This window comes from Macaca thibetana, chromosome 7 (genome assembly GCF_024542745.1).
Source record: "Macaca thibetana thibetana isolate TM-01 chromosome 7, ASM2454274v1, whole genome shotgun sequence".
In the NCBI taxonomy this organism is placed as follows: Eukaryota; Metazoa; Chordata; class Mammalia; order Primates; family Cercopithecidae; genus Macaca; species Macaca thibetana.
Genome location: NC_065584.1, coordinates 165,921,451 through 165,945,567, shown reverse-complemented (window position 1 = coordinate 165,945,567; position 24,117 = coordinate 165,921,451). Strand labels below are relative to the sequence as shown.

Sequence of the window (24,117 nt, the reverse complement as noted above, 5' to 3'; positions counted from 1 at the left end):
ACCGGCATTTCCAATCTTCTGCCATTTTTTTTTTAATTTCTTTTTGAACTGCTGAAAAGAAGATTGCCATAGAGTAGAGTGGTGGGTCATTTGTTTGTGAGTGTCTTAATGAGTTTTTGAATATGCAAATTAAAACCGGGTGGAAGAAAAAACCTGGACAACCGAGTTACTCTGCCTAACAAGGAAAGGAATGAGTTTCTAAGGCAGCCCAGAAGAGGTGGGGAGGAGGATGGGAGAATGAAGAGGAGGGGAAAAGAACTCAATAACCTGGTTGGGGGTGGGGAGGCAGTAGCCTAGGGGGAAGCGTTTGGTCTATAGAGGGACCTGTTACTCCATGTCTTACTGTTGGTTTCCGTGCTGATCTCTAGTGTACCCCCTCTCCCTCTGCATCTCTTACCCCAATCCACCAGTAAAAGCCCTGGGCCAATGAAACTTTTGGGGAAATCAAGGACAAGGGTCTGGGTTTCATATTTGGGTTCATATGGAAAGGAGAGATTGAAACTGCCTTTGCAGCAATTACAAGAGTTAGAAAATTATGACAGTGAAAGAGATCTGACCTAACCAACTCCATCTTGCTTCTAACCTCCAAGCTGTCCTTGGTCATTCCTGGGCGTAGGCCAAACTGACTTTGGGAGGAACTTAGTTTATAGTTTAACTTTGAAACAAAAACTATAACAGCCCCTTCCCAAAACAAATCCCAGTCTTACGGGGGGACTAAACTGCTTTTGTAGGACTAACAAATTAGCCACGAGATTAGAAATTATGGTTTAGGAGTCATGCAGCTAGAGGCCACAAGATTCCAAGCCTCCCCAACTACTCCTGGGGACAACATCGCTATTGTAAACCCTAAGGTTAGTGCTTGAGATATTTTTAAAATTCCGCACTAAATGGATCAGCTAGTGCCTCCCAGATGGATAAACTGGCTCATCTGACCTTGTGGCCCCCACTGGGAACTGACTCAGCACAAGAGGACAGCTTGGACTCCCTGTGATTCCATATCTGACCCGACCAATCAGCACTCTCCCTTTCCCACCCCCTAAACATCAAATTATCCCTAAAACCCTGATCCCCCAATTTTGGGGGAGACTGATTTGAGTAATAATAAATCTCCAGTCTCCCGTAGAGCCAGCTCTGTGTGAATTAAACTCTTTATTGCAATTCCCCTGTCTTGATAAATCAGTTCTGTCTAGGTAGCAGGAGAGGTGAGCCTGTTGAGCAGTTCCAAGTTGAGAGCAGCTACATGAATCAAGAAGTGAGTGAGAATGTGAATTCAAGAAACTGAAAGAGGGAGGTAACCAGGAAAAGCCGAAGCCTCTCCCACAAATTCCAGAGCTGTGAGTCAGAGAGAGAGGGCACTGGATTTCCTGCCAAATACACAGAGGGCTCAGCCATCTTTCATAGGATGCCAGAGGGAGGATGTGTCCCTGGGGCTGGGGCACTTGGGGACTGGCTGCAGTCCATATAGATGGCACCCCTGGAGCAGTGCAGGGCACAACCTGCAGGGCCACATGTAGCAGCCTGTTGGGGACATCCTGGTTTCAAGCATCTTGTGGCTATTGGGAGCATTTATGTCAAAGATAGAACATTTTGAGCAATGCACAAGGAGGAAAAGAAGGAAAGGAAAGGGCATGGTTTCTTCTCCCATTCTCTGCCTTAAAGAGGAAAGGGAGGAAGAAACAAGTAGAACCCATATTGAAGTCATTTTGTGCTTCCACAAAAGTACTGGAATGGATTCATTTCCTCCAGGAAAAACAGGAAGGTGATTCCCCCTATGTCCTGCCTCAGTGTTGAGAAACACATGTTAAGATGAAGTGGGGGCCCATTTTGCATCCCCCACTCCCACTATCCAGCCTACAGATACTGTGCCATAGAGCCTTCCTTTGAAGGCAGACTGCACCCCACATCTGCCTGCATCCTGCAGCTTTGGTGCTAACCATTGCATTTCAAGAAAGACACCATTGACAATATCAATACAGTGAGAAGCATTTTCCAAACTGTATTACAGAACACCAGCTTTGTGAGACGCGAATGAGTTTAGGCATTGCTAGGATAACCAAAGCTAAGCATGTGTTTTTATTGCAAGCCTTTGCTCTGCTAGCACTCATCATGAATTTCCAAAACAGGGAAAGAAGACATGTATGCAGTGTTTGCCAAGGTCTTTTAACTACAGAGGCCAGTCTCTTTTTGTTTGTTTGGATACTTGCTACTATCTTACAGAACCAGAGATGTTTACACAGAACACAGTTAGATACAGAGGCACACAGTGATACTATTTAATAAGTAATACTATTTAATATCATTGCTGACTATGTCATATACATTGTCTGGTTTAATCTTCCTAAAGACCCTTTGAAGTTAGTTCTATCATCACCCTCACTTCACACAGGAAGGAACTGAGTCCCAGAAAATTTCCATCAGTCCCACAAGGCCACACTGGCAGATGAAAACACAGGTCTCTGTGACTCTATGCTCTTTTACCTCAATGTTCTACTGAAGCCCACAATAACTGCCATATCAAGAAAGAGTTAGGAATTGAATGAAGAAGGAGAGACAGCGGTGGGTTTGCTGAGCTTGGTGGTGACATTTTGAATGACATTGTTGAGAACTATCACCAAGGCTCAGAGAGAGCAAAAGTTGAGAAGCCCACATTTGTGTCAGGACAGGAGTAAGAAGCAGGAGTTGGTGGAATTTCAGGCCACCCTTCCCAAGAGTTGGTGGTGAAGAAAGGGAAAGAGCAAAGGTGGCTGCCCAAGGGGGAATTAGGGATGAAGGAAGCTGTCCTCTGAAGATAAAGGATATCAGAGCCTATCTACAGGCAGCAGGGAGAGAGGAGCTCATGAGCAAGGGGCTTCCAGGACACTGTAGGATCAGCCCAGGGCCAGGCTTTAAGGCACTCTCAGCTCTGCACACCTAGAAACCCTTCTTTCTCCCAAGCCAGTATCTGCTTGTCTGGAATCTTCCTCCTTCAGATCAGGGATGGTGTTAGGAAAAAGGCTTCTCTGATGCTACTGAGTGGCCTCTGCATTCCAAATCAGGATCTCATCTTTGTCTGTATTTGGCCTCCTTTTGTCCCATCAGCTAAAAACGTCTTTCCAAACATAGTCAGGCGTGAGTAAATCCTTCAAGCCAAAATGAGGGAAGCAAATGTGAAATACCTATGGAGATCATCCAGTTCCCAAGGCAGCATCTCCGAATGTGGAAATCTCTGCCCCAGTGGCGGAGCATTTACAGGGTGAGGTGCCAATCCATAAAACCCAATTCCCATGTGGGGGATGGCTCTTGGAGATCTTAGGGAAGGACACTGGAATATGCTGCATTACCCTGCTGTCTGTCTGACTTAGAGAGTTAGAGGCCTGCACTTCATCTAGATTCTAAGCCAGGACAATTTGGTTTTACCTTGGGAAGGCCTCAAGGGCAACTTCAACTTCTAACCCACCAGCTTGGCCAACAAGCTCAGTCCTGAGCTGAGTGAGGCTGGAGTCCTATGTGGCCACTAGGACCAGGCTGTAACTGGTACCTCGGCCACCTAATGTCTGGACAATGGCCCTGCCAGTTTGGCAGCTGGCATCCCTAAGAGCCAGGCTGGAGGGAGACTTTGGCATACAGGGCAGCAAGGGTCTTCTGGTTCTGATAAGTTGTCCAAGGCTCTAGCTCCAAGAGTCCACCTCCACTGTGGGTACAAGTAACCCACGTGGCTGCTCCAGATACAGCCCCGTGGGTTACCCCCGATCTGCTGCCTTCCCTCTTACCCCACACATTTCTCACTCCCCCAGACTATCTTCACGAACTTACACTCCTGGCTCAAGGCCTATGCCATCTTTTCCAGCCTCTCCCAGCTCTCCCAGCCTCTCCCAGCTCTCCTAGCCTCTCCCAGCCTCTCCCAGGCTGCAGCCCTGCTGGGATGCTCACTCTCAACACTGCCCTGCTGGGTGTCCTAGAGTGCCCAAGGCCTCTGCTCCTGCCACCAGTAATTCTTGTGCCACTTCCCCCTTTTTGAGTCCATTGCTACAGCTGAGACCTGGGCTCAGCACTCTGAGAAAGGTTTGCTATTCCAAAGACAGCCAAAAACATTTCACAGGTATTTTCTAACTGAACCACCCTGAGAGGAAGCCATCACATTCTCCACAGCATGTGTGAGGAAACTGAAGACCTGCCTGGTTAAGTAGCTTGCCAGCAGTCACACAGCAAGTGTGTGAGAAAGCACAGCCACACATCCACACTCCAGGGTGTGTGTGTATGTGTGTGTGTGTGGTGTGTATTTTCCCTGAGATTCACAAGAGCTTCCATTCAAACTGTTCCAGATCTGTAATCACAGGCTTCTGGTAATCTTAATATCTTTCTTTTTAATAAAGTTGAATGTAGGTGAATTTAAGCTAAATTTATGAATAGAACTTCAACGAAAATGCTTAGAACAAGTAAAGCTCCAAAGACACAGTGAGGCCTGTTATCTTTCCTAACCAATTCTACATTGTTCTCTTCACCATGTATCCTGACTGCCATCACCACCCTGTGTGAGAAAGGTGTGATTGCATCCATTGCACTGGTTCTGCAAATCACATGAGGGAGCAGGACAGACCTGAGGCCTGCACCCAAGGCAAAATGTGGGCCACACACTGGGCTCCATGCTTTCTGTGTTCTCTGCTTGCTTAATCCTGGAAGCAACCATGTAGGGTAAGCAGTGCCATCCTCTCCATTTTACAGAAGCATAGAGTGGTAAAATGACTGGCCCAAGATCACACGGCTTGTAAGTGGCAGAACTCTAATTGCAACCCAGGAAGTCTGGCTCCAGAGCCCATGCTCATCCCTGACATTCTGAATTTATTGTAAATCTTGATGTCTTTCAGCTTTAGCCAGAAAACATTCTCCTTTCCTTTTTCCTTGAGCCAGAAAAAATTCCTATAGCTTCCAGCAATGGCTCCAGCACAGTCCTCTACCACCTGCTAGGAAGAATCAGCCTTCATGTGTGGACAGTACCTCCACATGAAACCTACCTGCATCTCATTCATCCTCACAACAGCCCTATGTGTTTGGTGTTGTTTTTTTTACTTGACTGAGCAGGAAGCTGAGGTTCAGAGAAGTTAAGCTACTTGCCCAAGGTCCTACAGCTCACAATCTGTGGATCAAGCCCTTGAACCCAGGCCCTCCTAGACTGGGCTCCAAAGCTGAGGATCTCTTCTCTTTACTCAGTGGGAGGTTTTAAATCAGAGCATTTAAAACACAGAAACAACAGACACTCTTTATAATAGAAGAGTACGTGGAATAGAACCACACCAGTGTCACACGGACAGCCTCCTTATTTTCCCATAACCATATGCCTGTTGGTGAGGCTTGCTCTGCTTGGTTTAAAGCAGGGGTTACAAACGCAAATGCCCACAGGGGCCAGCAGGCAATGAAAGGAGTGGCACTGGCCTGGGGGATTTATAGTAGTTGTAACAGCCATGGTAGGCCTGCTGCACACTGGAGAACGCACACCTGTCTTAGTGGAGGCAGCCTCGACTCTGCTCCAAGCCATTGTTGCCTTGCAGGGAGGCAGGACAGGCATTGCCAACTCATCCTACTTTTCAAAAGAAGACAGGAATCCATATTTTTATGTAGAATCTCTTAATTTTTAAATGATGGAAACTAATTCAAATGTTTCTTGGCACTATTTAAGCCAAACAAAACACATTGTATAGCTGGATTCAGCTTGAAGGGTGTCATTTTGTGACATCCAGTTTTAAAGTTTATAGAGGATATAAAGTGTAGTTCATTTAAAGAAAGTCCAATTTAGTGTAAAATTATCAATTTAGTGTAAAAATGTTCAAATGTTTCTCTAAACACAGTATAAGCCAAACAAAACACATCTGGTTGCTAGATTCAGCTAGCAGGGTGCCATTTTGTGATGTCCAGTGTTAAAGTTTATAGAGGATAGAAATGTAGTTCACTTAGAGAAAGGTCAGTTTAGTATAAAAAAATTATCTGTGGAAATCAAGACAAGCCTCTGATACACATGCCAATTTGCTAATGAGAGTATTTCTCCCAGCAGAACTTGCTCTGAAGGTACACTTGGTTCAACAGAAGAAAAAAAGCCCATTGTTGTCACCATCTCAAATCTGTTGGGTAGATACCACAGCCAAGTCTTGTGTGACCCCCCTGTCTGCAGTTAGCAGAGCTGTCATGCTGTGTGGTGGCGGAATGATCTCCAGATTTCATGTTATGCCAGTGAAGCACAGGAAAAACTGGACTCCTAGAAACCACCACAAAGTAATCACTCTCCCATCTCTGCTTGGTACCTTTGGTAAGGACAAACCTCTATTTTCTCCTTCTTGTTTGGTTGGTGATCTGCTCCCAGTTGATATCATTCTAAAACCTGAGCTAAGGATGGTTCAACCCCCAAAGGCCCTGGATTAAATGTCTACATCCAAACACCCCTCCAGTGCTAACCATTCATGGCCCATCCCCAGAGTTCCCTGAGGGAAGGAGGTGCTTACCAACAAGCCATTGGAGCCATGGACTGTGACGCAGCGAGAGAATGTATGATGGATGGAGAGGTCCCTGATGTATGTGGGTGGGTTATAGCCTCCCCTTTCATCTACATCACCGGCCAGGTGGAAGTGAATCGGGTACTGACCCATCAGCTGCTGTCCCATATGCTTCAGCTCCATGCCCTCCAGGTGTGCTGCCTTAAATCCCAGAGCAAACTAGGAGAGGAGAACCAAGAGTCAGAGGAGCCCATGAGATGCTTTGGGATTTCCCTGGCTAGTGCCCATATTCCGAAGATGCAGAGGCATTGTTCTTTGTCAGTCCCCACCCAATACTCAGTAAATCAAAGATATTCTCTGCAAATGGGTTAGAATGCCTGGCCCTTCTTATACTGTGGAAGACAGGCAAGGAGCTGCTAATGACAGAGGACATTGTGAGGAAATGGAGTGCTTGGAAATGAGATGTTCTGAAGGGCTATTCTATAGTTGGGGCTCACTTTGACCCTCCTTTCCTGTCCCCAAACCATCAAGTGTTAGGAGCAAAGGATAACTCCGAGATAATCTAGAGGAGTGGGCTAGCAAAAAGCATGCCCTATGAGCATGGGGAATCCAGGTTACAGTGAACTATGGAGCAGCAAGAGCCTTTGCCATTGTCTCCCACCTAAGACCTTCTCCTAGCAGAGGGAAAGGGAACACCGACTCTGGAATCTTCATGAGCCCATGTTCTGGTGGCATGTGTGTGAGCAGAGGGGATGCCACACACTTGCTTCATGATATGCCTAGAGTCATTCCTTTTGGGCTCAAGAAAACCACTTGACCACACAGAATTCCTGCCCTCCAGGTGTTCACCATGAAAGCACAGTCTGAAAATGATTCCTGTCAAAGGTCAGGCTCAGCTAACCTCTACTAGAGAAGGATAATCTTGGCATGCTAACCATTTCTTCCAAAAATAGGTGTCAACTGGAGTGTCAACTCCAGCAGTGGCTGCCCTGGAGAGCTGTGTTGAGAATGACTCTGAAGGCTAGTTTGAGCTCAGTGGGAAAGAGTCCCCTGATCACTCAGGGACTGCTCTCAGGATTGGAAAGGGGGCTACAGCAGCTTGTGTAACATAGACCTGTTATTTCTGCTTTAGTTTCACTAATGAGTTTCTCAACTGAGGACAGTATTGTCGCCTCTGCCCCACCCCATACCCAGGAGACGAGTGGATATATGAAGTGTTTTTCGTGGTGATAATGACTGGGGAGCACTGCTAGCATTGAATTAGTAGGGACCAGGGATGATAGAAATCCTATAATACAGGCCTATGTGACAAAGCACTATCTCACATAAAATGCGAGTAGGCCCCCATTGTGAATGCTGTAAGTTTCACTCCATTTGTCTCTTCAGTTCCACTACCAAAAAGTCTTATCCTTAAAGTGCATGATATTAGCTTTAAGAGAACTATCTTCGCAAAACTCCGAGGTAATATTATGCTATCGGCATTGAAACCAATTACCACATGAAGAAATTTTGGGTATCTTAAGCAATACAATAGAAAGGCACTTTGCATTGTGATATAAAAGAAATTCCTCTTTGAGCTTAATACTAGGAAAACGTAAGCACCAATAAACTAGTACCATTTTTCTATATTGTGCGGTAAGAACCCTGCAGCTCACTACGTCTCTTCTTTGTCTTGACTCTAACCAGGAAATTCACAGGTAAATTTAATGCTACAACTTCTTCTTTTTGTTATTGTTGTTGTTTTTGTTTTGAGACAGAGTCTCACTCTGTCACCAGGCTAGAGTGCAGTGGCGTGATCTCGGCTAACTGAACCTCTGCCTCCTGGGTTCAAGCAATTCTCCTGTCTCAGCCTCCGAGTAGCTGGGATTACAGGCGCCCGCCACCAGCCCAGATAATTTTTGTATTTTTAGTAGAGATGGGGTTTCACCATGCTGGCCAGGCTGGTCTTGAACTCCTGACCTCAGGTGATCCACCCACCTCGGCTCCCCAAAGTGCTGGGATTACAGGTATGAGCCACCATGCCCAGCCAATGCTGCAACTTCTAGTTCCTCTCACCTGCTTATTGTTTTATCTATATGGTAATGGATCTATCGTAAATGTGACCTTTTGCAAGTTAAATGCTAGTTCTTTTAGGAAGTGATCAGGGCAATAATGAAGTAATAATGAAGTAGTCATGAAATAATGAAGACAAGGAATGAAGGTAGTGTTGAAACAGTGTGATGTGTACCACGTGGCAGAGAGCTGTTTGTTGTCGAGTTAGCTCTGTCATCTCTCTTATTCCCAAATATTTGTAGGGGGAGCTGCACACCAATGGATAATACATAAGACTTCTCAAACTTCCAGAAGGCGCCCTCCCCTTGATCCCTCCTCTTGTTCCCCGACCCTCATCCCTACCAAGAAGCCCCGCCTAGAGGCTGACATCATGGGAACTCTCCTGGTTGGGTTGAAAGATTCTGCCAGACTGATACATACCTTGATGTGGCCCCCAAAGGTATCGAAGTCAAAGAAATTGCAGATGTGGTTTCTGTAGGGGTAGCATTTGTCCTCCATCTCCCCCATCACTATTATGTTCCGGCTCAGAAGCCCAACCTCTGCCCGCATGTCCACACCATCTATCTCCTCCCCGATGTGCAGGTACATTGGTTTCCCTAGGGCAGAAAGGGAGGAAGGTAAACAACAGCAGGTACTGCATGCCCACTGAGTTCCGGGCCCATGCCAGGTGCTTCCATGGCTACTGCTTACTCATCACCATGACCGGTGTGCACAGTGGTCTCATGTTACAGAGGGATGAAGGTCAGGGAGGTGAAGTCACACGCCTGCATGCAGAGCCAGATCTCACAGCTACACAGGCTTAGGTCTGAAGCCCTTAGCAGAAATGGCTAATTGTCCCCTAATATTTGTCTCCTCTTCTGCTTTTCAGTCCTAGACTCCCGCATTTTAGCTGGACACAGGGCCACCCAACGGAATGACATTTCTCAGCCTCCTTGCAGTTAGGTGTGGCCGTAAGGTGTGAGAAGTGGTAAGTGCCACCTCCAGACTGCCCTCCTCTTGCTCTTTCCTGGGGGCTGTCAGGCTAGCCTCACCCATGCAGGTAAGAACCATGCCCCAAAGACGGCAGAGCAATGGGAGAGAAGAAACCTGGTCTCTGGATGATACCGTAGATTGCCAATGTTAGGGAGATAAAACAGATCCTCTCTGTCTTTAAAGCCCCTGCTTTAGAACAGTGCAAATTCATAATCTGTTAAAGCAGGCAAATCCCTATTCTGCTTACCTCAGCCTCATGTAGAGTATGTATCTACAGCCTGGGGCTCCAGAAAGAGCCAGATTGGAGCTTCTGCATCCACCACTGTGGCCTGGCTCTGGATGCCTCCATGGTACCACGTGGAGCAGGGAAGAAGGGCCTTCATCTGACTCTATACTGAGCTCCTCACCATCCCCTGCCCTCCCTCTGGTGTTGGTGGAGAGGATGCTCTCCCCACTTGTGCACTGACCCCCCAGTCCCACCCCTTTCCATATCCTTAAGGCCCTGGACTCCCTGCACTAGTAATTTCATTTCTTCCTTCTTTTGGGCTCCTTATATTCTATCTTCAAACTTCTCTAGACCTTCCCATCCTTAAAAAACTAACAAACAAAAGACCTTTTCCAGTTCTGCTACCTCTCCTAGCAATTGCCAGTCTCTTTCCCGCTGTAATCAGAGCCCCTGAACTTGTGGTCTGCACCTAACCCCTCCGTTTTCTCTCCATTCTCTCCCTCCCATCACTCCACTCAATCTCTTGCCAAATGCAGTCTCTTCCTCTCCACTCTGTGCAGAAAATGCATCTCAAGAACGGTGCAGGGTGACAGGAGTTCAAACTTCAGAACTTCCTGTGATTTATAGCCCCAAATTCTGCCTCCACAACAATCCCACAATCTTTTATGGAATAAAGAGATCTTAGGCGAGCTCTAAATTTGTTGGGCTCGTCACTGAGGTTGCTGACCTGGCTTATGGATACTTTCTCTTCCATTTGAGGATGCAGTTACAGAGAGCAATAACCTCCCATGTGGATTCCCAGCCTGAACCACACCACCTACACGGCTTGGCTTTCACTGTGATCTTGACTGGAGCAATGGAGCACCGGCCTCAGCCCCCAGACACTGCCAGTGTTCACATATGAAGACCATGGTTATAATTAGCCCTGAGCAACACCCTCTACGGTGACATTGTCCTGCTGTCTCCTCCACAGGAAGAGCTGAGACCCTTGCCTGCCCCTTCACCCTGCACATATCCTGTGTGCCTGCAGTGTTTCTAGGGATGTTTACCGTTTTGGGATTCTGCAGATTCAGTGAGATTGTAGGTTTTTTTTTTTTTTTTTTTTAAGTATCTTATTCAAGATGTGAAATTGATGAACGGCAAATTTGAGAAAATATCTCCCATGGAGTTGGTATTAGTTTCCTATCCTGCAGTAACAAATTACCATAAACTTAGTGGCTTAAAACAACATAAATTTATTCTCTTATAGCCTTGGGAGTCACAAGTATGAAATGAGTCTAATGGGGATAAATCAAGGTGTCAACAGGACTGGTTCCTCATGAAGGCTCTAGAGGAGAATCTGCTCCTTGCCCTTTTCAGATTTGAGTGGCTGCCTGTGTTCCTTGGCTCATGACCCTTTCCACCCTCTTTAATGTGCATCACTCCAGTCTCTGCCCCTGTCATCACGTCACTCTCTTCTGACTCTGACCTTCCCATGTCCCTCTTTTAAGGACCCTTGTGATCACATTTGGCCCACCCAGATAATCCAAGATAATCTCCCATCTCCAGAGCCTTAATTTATCACATCTGCGAAGTCCCTTTTGTCACATAAGCTAACATTCATGGGCACTGAAGATCAGGACATGAATATATTTAGGGGTTATTATTCCATCTATCACAGAGTCCTCCTTTTTTTTTAGATACTGGGTTGGGTCTTGCCCTGTCACCTAGGCTGGAGTGCAGTGGTGTGATCACAGCTCACTGTAGTTTCAAATTCCTGGGCTCAAAAAATCCTCCTGTCTGGGGATCCCAAAATGCTGGGACTACAGGCAGATGCCACCACACCCAGCACAGGATCCTTCTTTAAATAAGTATCAGACATTAAAAAATAATAATCTTAGAAAGATTCCATTTACTGACATGGACTCTTACTCCCTGATATGCAGATGCCAAAAAGTTCTGTGCCCTGCCGAAGGGGTCAGGAGTGGACACCATACATGGAAGTTGTCAGGCCTTCCGTTTCATCCAGGGTTCTGACACCGACCAGGGGAAATGATATGAAATGAGTTAACTCTGCAGAATGCTGGAGTTCCCTCCTCCAGGACAGCCCATTGAACATGGCTTCTCATTTGGGTTACAGGGCCATGTGTCTTTACAGTTCTGAGATCCAGAAGCAGGGCTCCCTCTGGCCACCCTCAGAAAAACCTCTCCTTCCATCCCTGACTCATCTCCCATCCATCAGCTCTGTGGCCTTCAGTTACGGGGCCTTCCCAAGTGTGGGGGTGCAGAATCTTTCTGAAAAAGAGCTTTGCACTGGCTTCTGAGTGGATCCTGAGAGCACAGAGCAAACTTCGCCAAGGAAAGGAAGGAGACTTCCCAAACTCCCCAATGGGTTGAGCATGTTGAGGGAACAGGCACAGAAAGCAGCAGGATCAGTCTTGCCAGGCAGGGGATGGCAAAGAGGTCTCCATGCAAAACTCAGCTCCCTGTTTACCAGTCTAAGGGGCTGACACAGTGAAACTCCAACTCCTGTGGGTTCATCTCTTATCACTCCCACACACCCTCTTCTGTTCCGGCCAGACCAGACCATCATCCTTCCTTGAACATGCCTTTGCTTTCATCAGTGTATCTCCCTCTACCTGCAGAAAGCTTTCTCCACTTTGTCCCACTTAGCTCCAGTTTCTCCTTCTCAATGATGTGCTCCTTGACCACACTCAGTGTTAGTCTTTCCTTATGGGAGTTCCTGCAGTGCTCAGCAGAGCCAGGAAACCAGGCCAAGCCTCCCCACCTCCAGGACACTCATCCTTCATCTTCCAACCATCCCTCACAGCACGTGCATCCTGGTGCTCTGGGTGTTTCTCTCAACTTGCCAGCATCCACCTTAAAATATGGTGTCCAGGAAGGACGCTGACTAGAGGTTTCTGCTCTCATAGGTGGCCAGAGGAACTTCCTCAGGGATCCGGCCTTGAACGTGGCTGCAGAGGTAAGATAGTGTGATGGGGAGGATTGTAATTCTGGAGCCAGGCTGTGAGGGTCAGATTCCAACTCAGCTCACAGCTGTGAGTCCCTGAGTGTATTTAAGCTCTTGGAACCTCAGGCTCTTCATCTATAAAATGGAGATAATAATAGCACATACCTCAAAAGGTGGCTGTGAATGTTAAATGAGTTAATCCATGGGATGTGCTTAGAAATTAAGCCCCTGGCATATGGTAGGAGGCTAGTGTAACAGAAATGACACCTGCAGCTGTCACTAGCACCGTCTCCAAGGCTCCCACCGCTGGCTTCACACCTATAATAACGGGAGTTGGTAGATAGCAAATTTGGCATCTTTCTTTGTTCCACGGAGGAAGGTGGGCAGGGTGTAGGAGTGACTGTCAGGTAGGTGGAGGCACTGTGTTTATCAGACTCCTGTCAGCCAAGGAAATATAACTCAGATTGAGAGTTGCAAGAATATTTCAGTCCAACAGCCATCTTCCCAGCTGCAGCGCTTCCTATCAGAATCTTTTACAAGACCTAGCCATGGCTGTTAGCTGCAGCAGCCACCTTATCTGTCCTGTTGCCGTCTTCACTGGCCACTCCCAGGCTGCTATCCGAGAGACAAGGGACACTGTGTGCCTCACTCCCCCGCACCGCCTCCTGCCTCAGAATTCTCCCACCAGCCACCACTCCTCCCTTCCTCCTCAAAGTACTGATACGTGAAGCCCAACCAGGGAAAAGCAGATGTGGCCAAACTAGCCTTGTCTCAAATAATCCAGGAGAGCCGTGAGCACCTGGGTGAGGGGGGAGGAGGCCTGTGAAGCAGAGGGGCTCTGCACAGTTGCCCTACACAGGACTGCAGATGCCGACCTACCCTAGTCTTTACTCTGCAGGTGTCCTGGTTCCACAACCTGCAGACCCCTCTCTACAGGGTACACAAGGTGCTAGGCACCCTGGGGTCAAGAGAAGAAAAAACATCAAGGACCTTCCAATGGAAGGAGCCAGAGTGTGCACGTGTAGCTCAGACCTAGCAGGACTCAGTGAGTCTGGGGAGATGGGGCCTAACCTTCTCAGATCGGGTATGAGGACAAGTCCAGAGGGACTCAAGCTGGAAGGCCCCAGAAAGCAAACATAAACCCAGGTTCCCCACAGTCATCTTCATGTGGAGACCTTGGGTACAAGGGCTTTCACGGAGGGAGGATGAAGCAGCGCGTGTAGTCTTGGAGCCAGTCTCTGAGTTGGAATCCTGGCTCAGCTGTTGACTTGCTTGACCCTACATCAATGCCGCCCACTAGAACTTCATGTGATGAAGGAAATGCTTTATTCTGGGTTGTCCAGTATGGTAGCCACTAGTTACTGGTGGCTACTGGACACATGAAACCTGGCTGCTGTGATCGAGGAGTAGAATTTTTCTTTCTTTCTTTCTTTTTTTTTTTTTGAGACAAAATCTCGCTCTTGTCCCCCAGGCTGGAGTGCAATGACACGATCTCAGCTCACTGCAACCTCCGCCTCCCAGGTTCAAGCAATTCTTCTGCTTCAGCCTCCTAAGTAGCTGGGGTTATAGGTGCCAGCCACCGCACCCGGTTAATTTTTGTATTTTTAGTAGAGACGGGGTTTCACCATGTTGGCCAGGCTGGTCTCGACCTCCTGACCTCAGGTGATCCACCCGCCTCAGCCTCCCAAAGTGTTGGGATTACAAGCATGAGCCACTGCACCCGGCCAGGAATAGAATTTTTAACTTAATTTAATCCAATTTAGATTTAAGTAGCCACATGTGGCTGGTGGCCACCATATGGCTCAGTTTCCTCATTTGAGTCATGAAGAAAACAGTAGCCCCTACTGTATTAGGTTGTTGTGAAGAGTGAACAAGATGGTTTATGTGAAGCACTTGGAATATCACAGAAAACGAAATTCATGTTAATTCTAGCTAACAGCGGCATTCTTTAAAGATGTGGGGGGTGTTCATGGGCAAAGTGGGGAGGTGGTAAAGACAACAGGGCAGAAAATCAAGGGAGGGGAGTTCTAACTGCCACACTGTGAGGTGTTGGCAATCATACTGTGGTTGACAAAATTTTGAAATTTTTTTTTAGGTGATTCATGCATTTTCATTACTATGTTACCCCCATCTGTTTCCCATCAGAAAGTCCTTAAGGGAAATGCAAACAGTCCTGTAGAATGAAATCTGGGAGCAATGAGGAAGGAGGACCCAGATAGATTGTGTCCCTGTCTGCAGCCAGCCTGGGGGAGAGAAGCCTAAGAGACGGCTGGGTGGGTGGGGGTGCTCACAGAAAAGGGAGAAGCGGGTGGAGTCCTTGATCCTGTCAACGGGGAGATGGAGAGCCAGAGAATGGGCTTGGGGATGAATAGGAGGAGCCTCTCCAGAACAGACAGACACAACACACACACATACACACACACACACTCTCACACACTCACACACATGCACCCCTACCTGGGGCTTTTCTGGTGCTGTTCACCAGGAGCTGCTGTTTTCATGGGGGCCCCACAGCTCCCGGGCAGAGCAAAGGAGGTGGCTGCTCCGAGCTGAATGTCTTTAAGGGAGGGGCAGTAGGCTGGGGTGGGGCTAATGGGGAAACAAGCACAGGCAGTGCTAACCCCAAGGAAAATAGAAGGTGTTGAGGTGGGCGCAGCATCTTCTCCACTTATCCTCTCCTGCTTGGTACTTGGGGCCTGGAGCTGCCCCCCTGCATTCTGTCCAGCCTTCAGGGACCTCCAGAAGCAGCTGACCCTGGTGGTCAAACGTGATCAAGAAGAGCAGCTCTCCTCCATGGACACCCCAACCCCACCATAGGCTGAGGCAGAAATGCTTTGATGCACACAGGTTCTCCATTCTCAGGGCCACCCTTGGCACCACAGTTGCCTTGTTAGGACCTGCTCAAAGTGAGACCACCCATGCAGGCCTCAGGGTGACCCACCCTGGGGTGCAGATGAGGACTGGTCTGAAGAAACCCTGAGCAGCTCTCCCTAGAACGCCCTCTCACCTCCATGCAGGCAAAGGCTCACAGTCAGGCTTTCACCCTCCTAAATAGCCCAAACGCTACCCCAGGCCCATGGATCATCTTACAGTGAATAGTGACATTAGCTCAGATGGTCTGAATGCCACTCCTGCCAAGAGTCCAGGAGGACATCTGACCTCCCAGAGGCTTCTTCACAATTGTCCCTGGGTGACACATAGTCATTCAGTGAAGACCCAAGGGTTTAACAATCATTAGGAACTTGCTTCTCTTGACACCCTCCTATAAACATAGATCTAGGCAGTCTTTCCCTGCCAAGGGAAATCCAGTAAGCTTCTGCCCTTCAGTGACTTCCCTGTGCACTCAGAATAAAGCCCCAAATTGCACCACGGCCCCACCCTCTCTCTCGAGCCCCATGCAGCTCTCCCATTCTCCACTTCAGCTACTCTGGCCTTTTGGTAGCTGGAACACACCATGCACCCCTCAACTTTATGTTCCCCTCTGACAGTACTTCTCCCTAGGTAGCTTCTATTCTGTCTCAGCTCAGTCACTCATTCCTCTGGGAAGACTCCCATGCCTGTTTGTCTTTGCCAAATCTCCCTTTTCTATACTCCCAGCACCTCCCATATCCCACTTTGATAGCAGTTGTCATCGTTCTATTTTGGAATTCTATTTTGATTGGAATAATACTTTGGTGGATATCTATCTTCACTGCTGGACTGCAGGTTCCCTGAGGACAGGGAACACGTCTATCTTGCTCACCATGCCGTATACAAGCTTGGCACATTGTATGTGTTTCCTTCCTTCCTTTCTTCCTTCCTTCCTTCCTTCCTTTCCCTTTTTTTTTTTTTTTTTTTTTTTTGAGACAGAGTCTCACTCTGTGCAGTGGCATGATCCTGGCTCACTGCAACCTCCGCCTCCCAGGTTCAAGCGATTCTCCTGCCTCAACCTCCTGAGTAGCTGGGATTATAGGCACAAGCCACCATGCTTGGCTAATTTTTGTATTTTTAGTAGAGACGGGGTTTTACCATGTTGGCCAGGCTGCTCTCGAACTCTTGACCTTGTGATCCATTTGCCTCAGCATCCCAAAGTCCTGGGATTACAGGCGTGAGCCACCACGCCCGGCCTGTATGTGCTTTCTAATGGCTTGTTGAATACATGATGAAATACTCCTGCCCACCTCCTCGTGGAGGAAGGGCGGGACAAGGCCACCTGCCCAGGCTAAGGGTGGGGGAAGTGTGCAACATGCACACTCACACCTTGAAGCACTGGAGACATGCACAGAAATAGCTGCAGGCCTATGACAGACCTCGGGTGTTCATTAATAATGATGATAGCCAGGTGTGGTGACTCATGCTTGTAATCCCGGCACTTTGGGAGGGTTGAACGGGGAGGATCACTTGAGCCCAGGATTTTGAGAACAGCCTGGGCAATATAGTGAGGCTCTGTCTCTATAAAGTAATAACAATAATAATAATGATAGAAATAGTTTGTTTCCCTCTCACTACAACACCCTCTACCTGCATGTCCCAAAGGAGCAGAATTGGTATAAATTGCTGTTAGCCATGCCCCTTCCTCCTTTCCCATCTTTAAGCATAGTTGCTAAATTATTGCACCTAATGGTAATAATAAGAGCTAACACTCATTAAGCACTTACTGTGTGCTAGGCAATATTATAAGTGCCTCACATATACGAACTCCTTTAATCCTCACAATAATCCCATGAAGTAGTCACGATCATTATCTCCATTTTACAGATGAGGAAGCTGACATAAAGAAAGATTATGTAATTGTCTAAGGTCATACAGCAAATAACTGGCATTCCTGGAACCCAAATCCCGGATGTCTGGTTCCAAAGCCCACATTTTTATTCTATTCTGCCTCTGCCAAACAAAACCCAAGCCAAAAATGTCTTCTTCAAAACGTCTTTAGAGAATGTGACCAACAACATGTCCCCGTCTACTATGAGGAGTCAAACTGCAAATAGCCGCACAGAGGGCATCTTTGCATAAAACTGCTCCCAGCATTGCTGCTCACATTGTTGTGAATATCTTTCTTATGAAAACCCTTTTGGCAAATTCCTCAGTGGCTCAGAACTAAGAGAAAGTTGTCCCTCTTGGTCTTCTGGGCTCCTTGTTGCCTTCCTTTCAGTGGATGATGGTTAAGTAATTGGTGAAGTTTCTTTCTTTGCTCTGGCTGCCAAGGAGCTCAGAGATAAAGTTTATTGTCTATTTTAGTATCTTCTGCTCTTCCACTAATCTTAGTCACCTCCCCCTCTGGTTTTGCTGAATTTATTCTCCTTCCATCTTTTTTACCTTCGTTGCCAGATTTACTTGGACTGTGTTTATGGTAAGATACCCCAAAACCTTTTGCAAATAATGTAGGGGTTCAAACACTGTCATTTTAAAAAGCAGACTCTGCTACTTTGTCAAGGAACAAATGTCTAGTCATCTCGGCCTCTACCCACAAGCTGCTGTTTCTTTCCCTCTCTTTAGCTACACTCACCAAATTACCACCTGCCTCAAAAACACGTAAGCCTTCTTTTTCAGGTTCTGAAGTGTAAGGTGGGCACGCTGACATCACAGCCACATTGTTTGTGGACTGTCTCCACCACATGACCTCTAGGGTCCACTTCCCCTATGAGTGAGATAAGAGGACTGAATTCCATCAATGTTCTCAGATTTTTTAAACTTTGCCACCACAGATTCTTCCACAAGCACATCTCAGGCAGCCAAGAAGATTGTGTTGAATTTTATGTTCTGTGGGTTTGTTTCCAAAATAGTAGATATGGTGAGTATATTGGATACGCTTTCTCAATCCATGGGCTTTCTCCCAACTCCATATTATAATACTCCTCCAGGTGCTATGGTCCTGTAGCATGTGATATTTTTGACGCCCCTTACATGTTGATTCCCCTTTCTTCTGGTAATACATACCAATTTTCCTTTGGGGAACAGCCATTTATCCCTTTGATGCAGTCTTAGAAGAACTTTCAATGATGGTTTTTGTCTTTCCTAGCCAAAGGGTGAGCACACAAGCCACCAGCCCAAGCAGATGTTCTCTCCCTGGAAGGTGACTTTTGAGCACTGTGTCCCAGGGCCTAAGCATGGTTCTTAAAGATGATGCCTTAAGGATGCAGTCCATTAGTTCCTGCTACCCAGATCCCAGAAGCTACCCTGTTCCCTGTCCTTTTGGAGGTTAGTTATTCAGCTTTTCCTTTAGTTCTCCAATTAGTTGAATAGCCTCTCAGTAAATTCCTGTTTTGCTTAAGATAGTCAAGTTGGATTCTGTTGCTTACAACCAAAGAACTCTAATTGATACATAACTCCCCCTACTAAGAATAATTGACCTGGATTATATTTGAAGTCTTTTTTACCTTTAACAATCTGTGATTCCAGTAACCTCACATAACATAAGTTACAGGATATCTAAATCAAGATTTAGGAGAAGAAAAAGAAAAACCCCAAATCCACAGATAGAAGAGATTAAAAATTTTGTAGTAGATTGAATAATTGTCTAACAAATATTCACTTCCTCCCCCTCAAACTTGATGAGAGACATATGCTTCCCTAGCCTCTTTGTGTTGTGCTTTACCATGTGATTTACTTTAGCCAGTGGAATGTGAGTGTGAGAATGTGCCATCTTTGAGCCTAGGCCTTAAGAGTTCTGTGTTTCTGCTCACCACTAGGAGTTTGCAACCTCCCCCATGAGAAGAACATGTTTTGGGAAGAATGGGAGTCATATGGAAGTGACTTGAACCCAACTCTCAGCCTGGAGTCAGGCTCAGTCTAGAGAAGCTGAACCCTAGACAACCTGTAGATGCATGAGTAAGAAATAAAGACTTGTCACGAGGTTTTAAGATTTTTTTTGTTATGCAGCATTATTACAGCCATAGCTGACTGATACAGATTTGTTGTAATTTCACTTTACTTTAAGCCTAACAATTTTCAGATTGATCCAGTCTACGAAGGGGTTAGTAAAAGTCCTACCTGCCACTTTGACCTGGTTGGGAGCGCAGGATCTGCAGGGAAGAACCTGGAACTCTTCTGCCTGGTACATGGAGTAATCAGTACTGGCAATGACCAAGGTATCTCCAGGCTTCCATGACTGTACATTATCCTCCAGGTTCAGAATGGTGCTGTTCACATTGGTGTCAATGGTGACTGTGAGTTTGGGCCTCACTGTAACCCAAAACAGGAAAGACTGAGATAGAGGCCTTTGCCCTTGGCAAACTTTTGGCTATCTCTTTTTTCCCTTCCCCTCCATAAATAACTAAATGCCAGGTTTGCCTATCCAAAACCCAAATCACTAGCTTGCTCCATCCCACTCTTGGTAAAGGTTTTTGAAGTCAACAAAAACCCTACCAGAAAAGAGCCATTCATTAGCTCTGGGCAGGGGAATTTTCCACTAACTTCTTAGCTGGAGTTAAATGTGGCTGCCTCACCCCACCGACTTTGCTCAAGATGTAAAACAAATATAGTTCCTCTCAACTATTATTTTCAGTTGCCATAAACCTCTCCCCCTAAACTTTCATTCCTAATGACTGCCTTCTGGAGATGGCCAAGTGCCTCTGAGAACAACCCAACCATTTCCAATCTCTTCTAACAAGCACCTTAGGAACTGGGTTTAAAATAATAGCACCCAAAGAGGCAAAGAGCTGCACATCTCTGCAGGGGAGGACAGCTCTGTCCATCTGTACGTTGACTGTCTTGGACCAGGCCCTTCCCTTTCTTGAAAGGCTTATGGGCAGGGTGGGGTTCTGCTGTCTCCTGCCAACTCCAAGGATCCTCCCACTGATCCTGTGTCACAAAAGTGCTCTCCTTTAGGAGTACTGTCTCACTGAGATGTCTGGAGGTTGCCTGCATAGCTACCAGTTCAAGGAACCGAGCCATAGTTGCATCTGCATCCCCGACAAGGGGCTGCTTACCAGGCTTCCCACAGAGGAACCGTACACGGTAGCTCCGGCAGGCTCTGCCCCGGTCATAGCAAGCAAACCTATAATCCTGGCCTTTTTTGTAGACAACCTCGGTGCTGAGGTTAACTCCATCCATTGTAGTGGCCTGGGAATGACACAGAAATTACAGAGCAAAGTCACTTTTTTTTATAAAGAAGGAAGGTGATGATTAATGTTCTAAACATATACTCAGAGGTCTAAAATTGTCCCTGCTGCAACACTATTTACAACTGCCTGAGATGATTATCCCAATGATTGCCCCCATCACTTTTGTTATGAGAAAGACAGCCTAAAGTCTTGGAATAGATAAATGCCTGGCTTGAGGTCCTACAGTACTCAATATTGAAACCAGTGATCTACTGCTTATGGCTGGGTGAACATTTTATGGAGCATCTACAATAAGTAACCACTCTTCTAGGCTCTGGGCTGGCCACTTTTTACAGTTTGCACCACCTCTACCAGCACCATGAACAGCGGCCAACAGGCCAAACATGGTTCCACATCCCCTGGGGAGGAGTCTTTAAAAAATACTCATGCCCAGTCCCCATCCTTGGAGTCTCAGATTTGATTGTGTCTGGGGTGCAGCATGGAATCTGGACTTTAAAAAGTTGCCCAGGTGATTCTAATGGGCAAGAAAGTTTGAGAACCACTTGTGTAGTTATAAAGCTAGATGTTTACCTATATTATTTCATTTCATCTTCATAGTAAAACTATGAGGCTGCTGTTACTTTTATAGATAAGGAAACTCATCCTAAGAGAGGTTCAGTCACTTACCCTGGATCACAAAGTCAGTAGGTGGCAGAGCTAAAACTTGAACCCAGACTTATGTAACTACAACACAACACTTCTAAGCCCCATCCACTCTTGCCCTAAGGTGGAAGCCACCTAATGTCTTTTGTTCAAATGTCTGCCTCCTCCCACCACATGGTGGGCTCTGGGAGGGCAAGGAGCTGGTTTCTGCCCCCTTGTCCCCAGCATTCAGCCCAGGGCCTGGCACAGAGTGAGGTCTCAGTGGATGAGGGCTGGCTGGTGAGCCGCCACAAGGCCAGGTGGAGAATTTAGGGAGCAGGCTCCCAGGAGGGCACGATCCCTGCCAGCTGGGGCCCATCCCAGAGCCAGGGTGTGTCTGCATCCTGACCGTGACTATCATTCAGAGACATGCAATTTAGAGCAAGGGCTGTAGCTGCTGTCATCTTTGGCATAGAGACCAAAGGGACCAGACTGGGGTAATAAGGAAGGAAAGTATAGCCGATCAAAAAAAAAAAAAAAAAAAAAAAAAAAAGAGGAGACTTTTTAGGAAACATTGTTTTAAACCCAGCAAATCCGTTATCTTTGGCTTGGAAGAAGAGCCATGTGGAAGTGAGTTCAGCCACAATTAAAACTCAGTCATTTCCTGCAAAAACACACTCACACCCACTATCTCAGGTGGTCTCCGCAGCAGCCAGAGAATCAGGGGTTGCAAACTTGCTTTTTAGACGGAGGTCAACGCTGATGGGTTCAGATGTAAGCCCAAGGTCAGTTAAGGCAAGCCCAGCTCCTCCGGCCTCCTGACATTTTCCCCTGAGGCTAGCATGTTCTTCAATGGGAGACCCCGTAAGATTGAGAACTGAGCCTGGAAACATCATCGAAGGGAGCTGGAGATTTTTTCCAGGTGCAATATCCAACAATAATTCCAGGAGAACATTTACTCAATTCTGCTGCTTTTTCTTTTTTTCCTTTTTCTAACCTGAAGAATGACCTCAGTTTTGGATAAGAAGAGTAAAAGGGAATCCATCGTCATTCAGAGAAACAGATCTTTAAGTAGACTTGAGTTTATTATTATTCCTGGTAATAATAATTAGTAACAAAATAATTATCAATATTATAACTAATAATTTTGTTTTATTTTATTTTATTTCATTTCATTTCATTTATTTATTTATTTTGAGACGGAGCCTCACTCTGTTGCTCAGGCTGGAGTACAATGGCGCCATCTCAACTCACTGCAACCTCCACCTCTCAGGTTCAAGCGATTCTCCCACCTCAGCCTGCCGAGTGGCTGGCATTACAGGCACCCGCCACTACACCCAGCTAATTTTCGTGTTTTTAGTAGAGATAGGGTTTCACCAGGTTGGCCAGGCTGGTCTCAAACTCTTTTTTTTTTTTTTTTTTTTTTGAGACGGAGTCTCACTTTGTCGCCCAGGCTGGAGTGCAGTGGCACCATCTCGGCTCACTGCAAGCTCCGCCTCCTGGGTTCACGCCATTCTCCTGCCTCAGCCTCCGAGTAGCTGGGACTACAGGCGCCCACCACCACGCCCGGCTAATTTTTTGTATTTTTAGTAGAGACGGGGTTTCACCGTGTTAGCCAGGATGGTCTCGATCTCCTGACCTCATGATCCGCCCGCCTCGGCCTCTCAAAGTGCTGGGATTACAGGCGTGAGCCACCGCGCCTGGCTGGTCTCAAACTCTTAACCTCAATTGATCCACCCACCTTGGCCGCCCAAAGTGCTTGGATTACAGGCATGGGCCACTGTGTCCGGCTGATAAATTAATTTTAAATAATAAAAAATGTGTGGGCCACTTTTCGGTTTGCACACTTCACTGCACTGAATCCACAAAACATGCCCATGAGGAAACAATTACTAGCCCTATTTTTACTGTGAGGAAACTGAGGCACTAAGTAACAAGACTGTGAGTGAGGTACCCAGGGCACAAAATTTAAGGCAGCACCCACTCTTGGGGTCATGCAAGTATTGAGTTGGCACTGGAGGGAGCGGGCTGCCTTAAATTTTGCACTGTGGGCACCTCACTTGCTGATATGCCAAACCTCACAAGTGGTAGAGCTGTGATCTCTCTGGCAGGCTTAGATCTCTCTGACTTCAAAATATGTTTTCATTACCATCAGGCCGACCTCTAGCCACTGCACCAGCTGCTGTGGGGAACACACAGACTGCCTGATGTCCCCAAGGAAATCTGAGTCCAGTAGATCCCACTGGCCTCGAAGGGTGGCTGGGTTTTAAGAGAGAAGGTGGGAGGCAAGAGAATTTTCAGCCAAGGAGAACGGAACGAAGGGCAAGACATAGAAACAGTGTGTTTTTGTTACTATTATTTTTTTCAGAATCACAAAATATCAGATCTTGGAAAAGCTTTTCTTAAGGTCAACTGTGCAGTCTTGCTGCTTCCCCTTTCTTCCCAACCTGCCTCCTCCAATCTTGCCTAGGTTGCAAATGTCCTTGACACTCCCTGGCCCAGAGGGTCTGGCTATGTCAGTGCATGGCAGGTATCCTGGGACCCACTGTGTATGACACGGAGTTGGGCACTGGGGGCAGACACAAGCAGGAAGAGGAGCACGTAAGAGCTCAGGGCCTGGGGAGGTGAGAGGCACCAGGTGACCAGAGAAAAACTGCATTTTTGCAATAGTGGCAAAAATGAGCATGTGGAAAGTGCTGTTTCATCTTAGTCTCTCCCTGGGTTAATTAACTAGGTCATTTAGCTTTTGGCTGATGCGTTTGTCACCTGCTAAAAAGGAGGAGATCCTGCTTC

General features: G+C 46.9%; 1 protein-coding gene across 4 annotated transcripts in view; it reads right to left on the bottom strand.

Moving 5' to 3' along the window:
• Positions 1–24,117, bottom strand: part of CEMIP (cell migration inducing hyaluronidase 1) — a 172,330-nt gene that overhangs the window by 36,537 nt on the left and 111,676 nt on the right. For all 4 annotated transcript variants that reach the window (XM_050798563.1, XM_050798564.1, XM_050798565.1 and 1 more), the window contains 4 exons: positions 20,569–20,701; positions 19,631–19,822; positions 8,934–9,109; positions 6,471–6,680 (listed from right to left, as the gene is read on the bottom strand). In XM_050798563.1, coding sequence (XP_050654520.1) covers positions 6,471–6,680; positions 8,934–9,109; positions 19,631–19,822; positions 20,569–20,701 — 711 coding nt within the window. The remainder of the gene's footprint in view (positions 1–6,470; positions 6,681–8,933; positions 9,110–19,630; positions 19,823–20,568; positions 20,702–24,117) is intronic.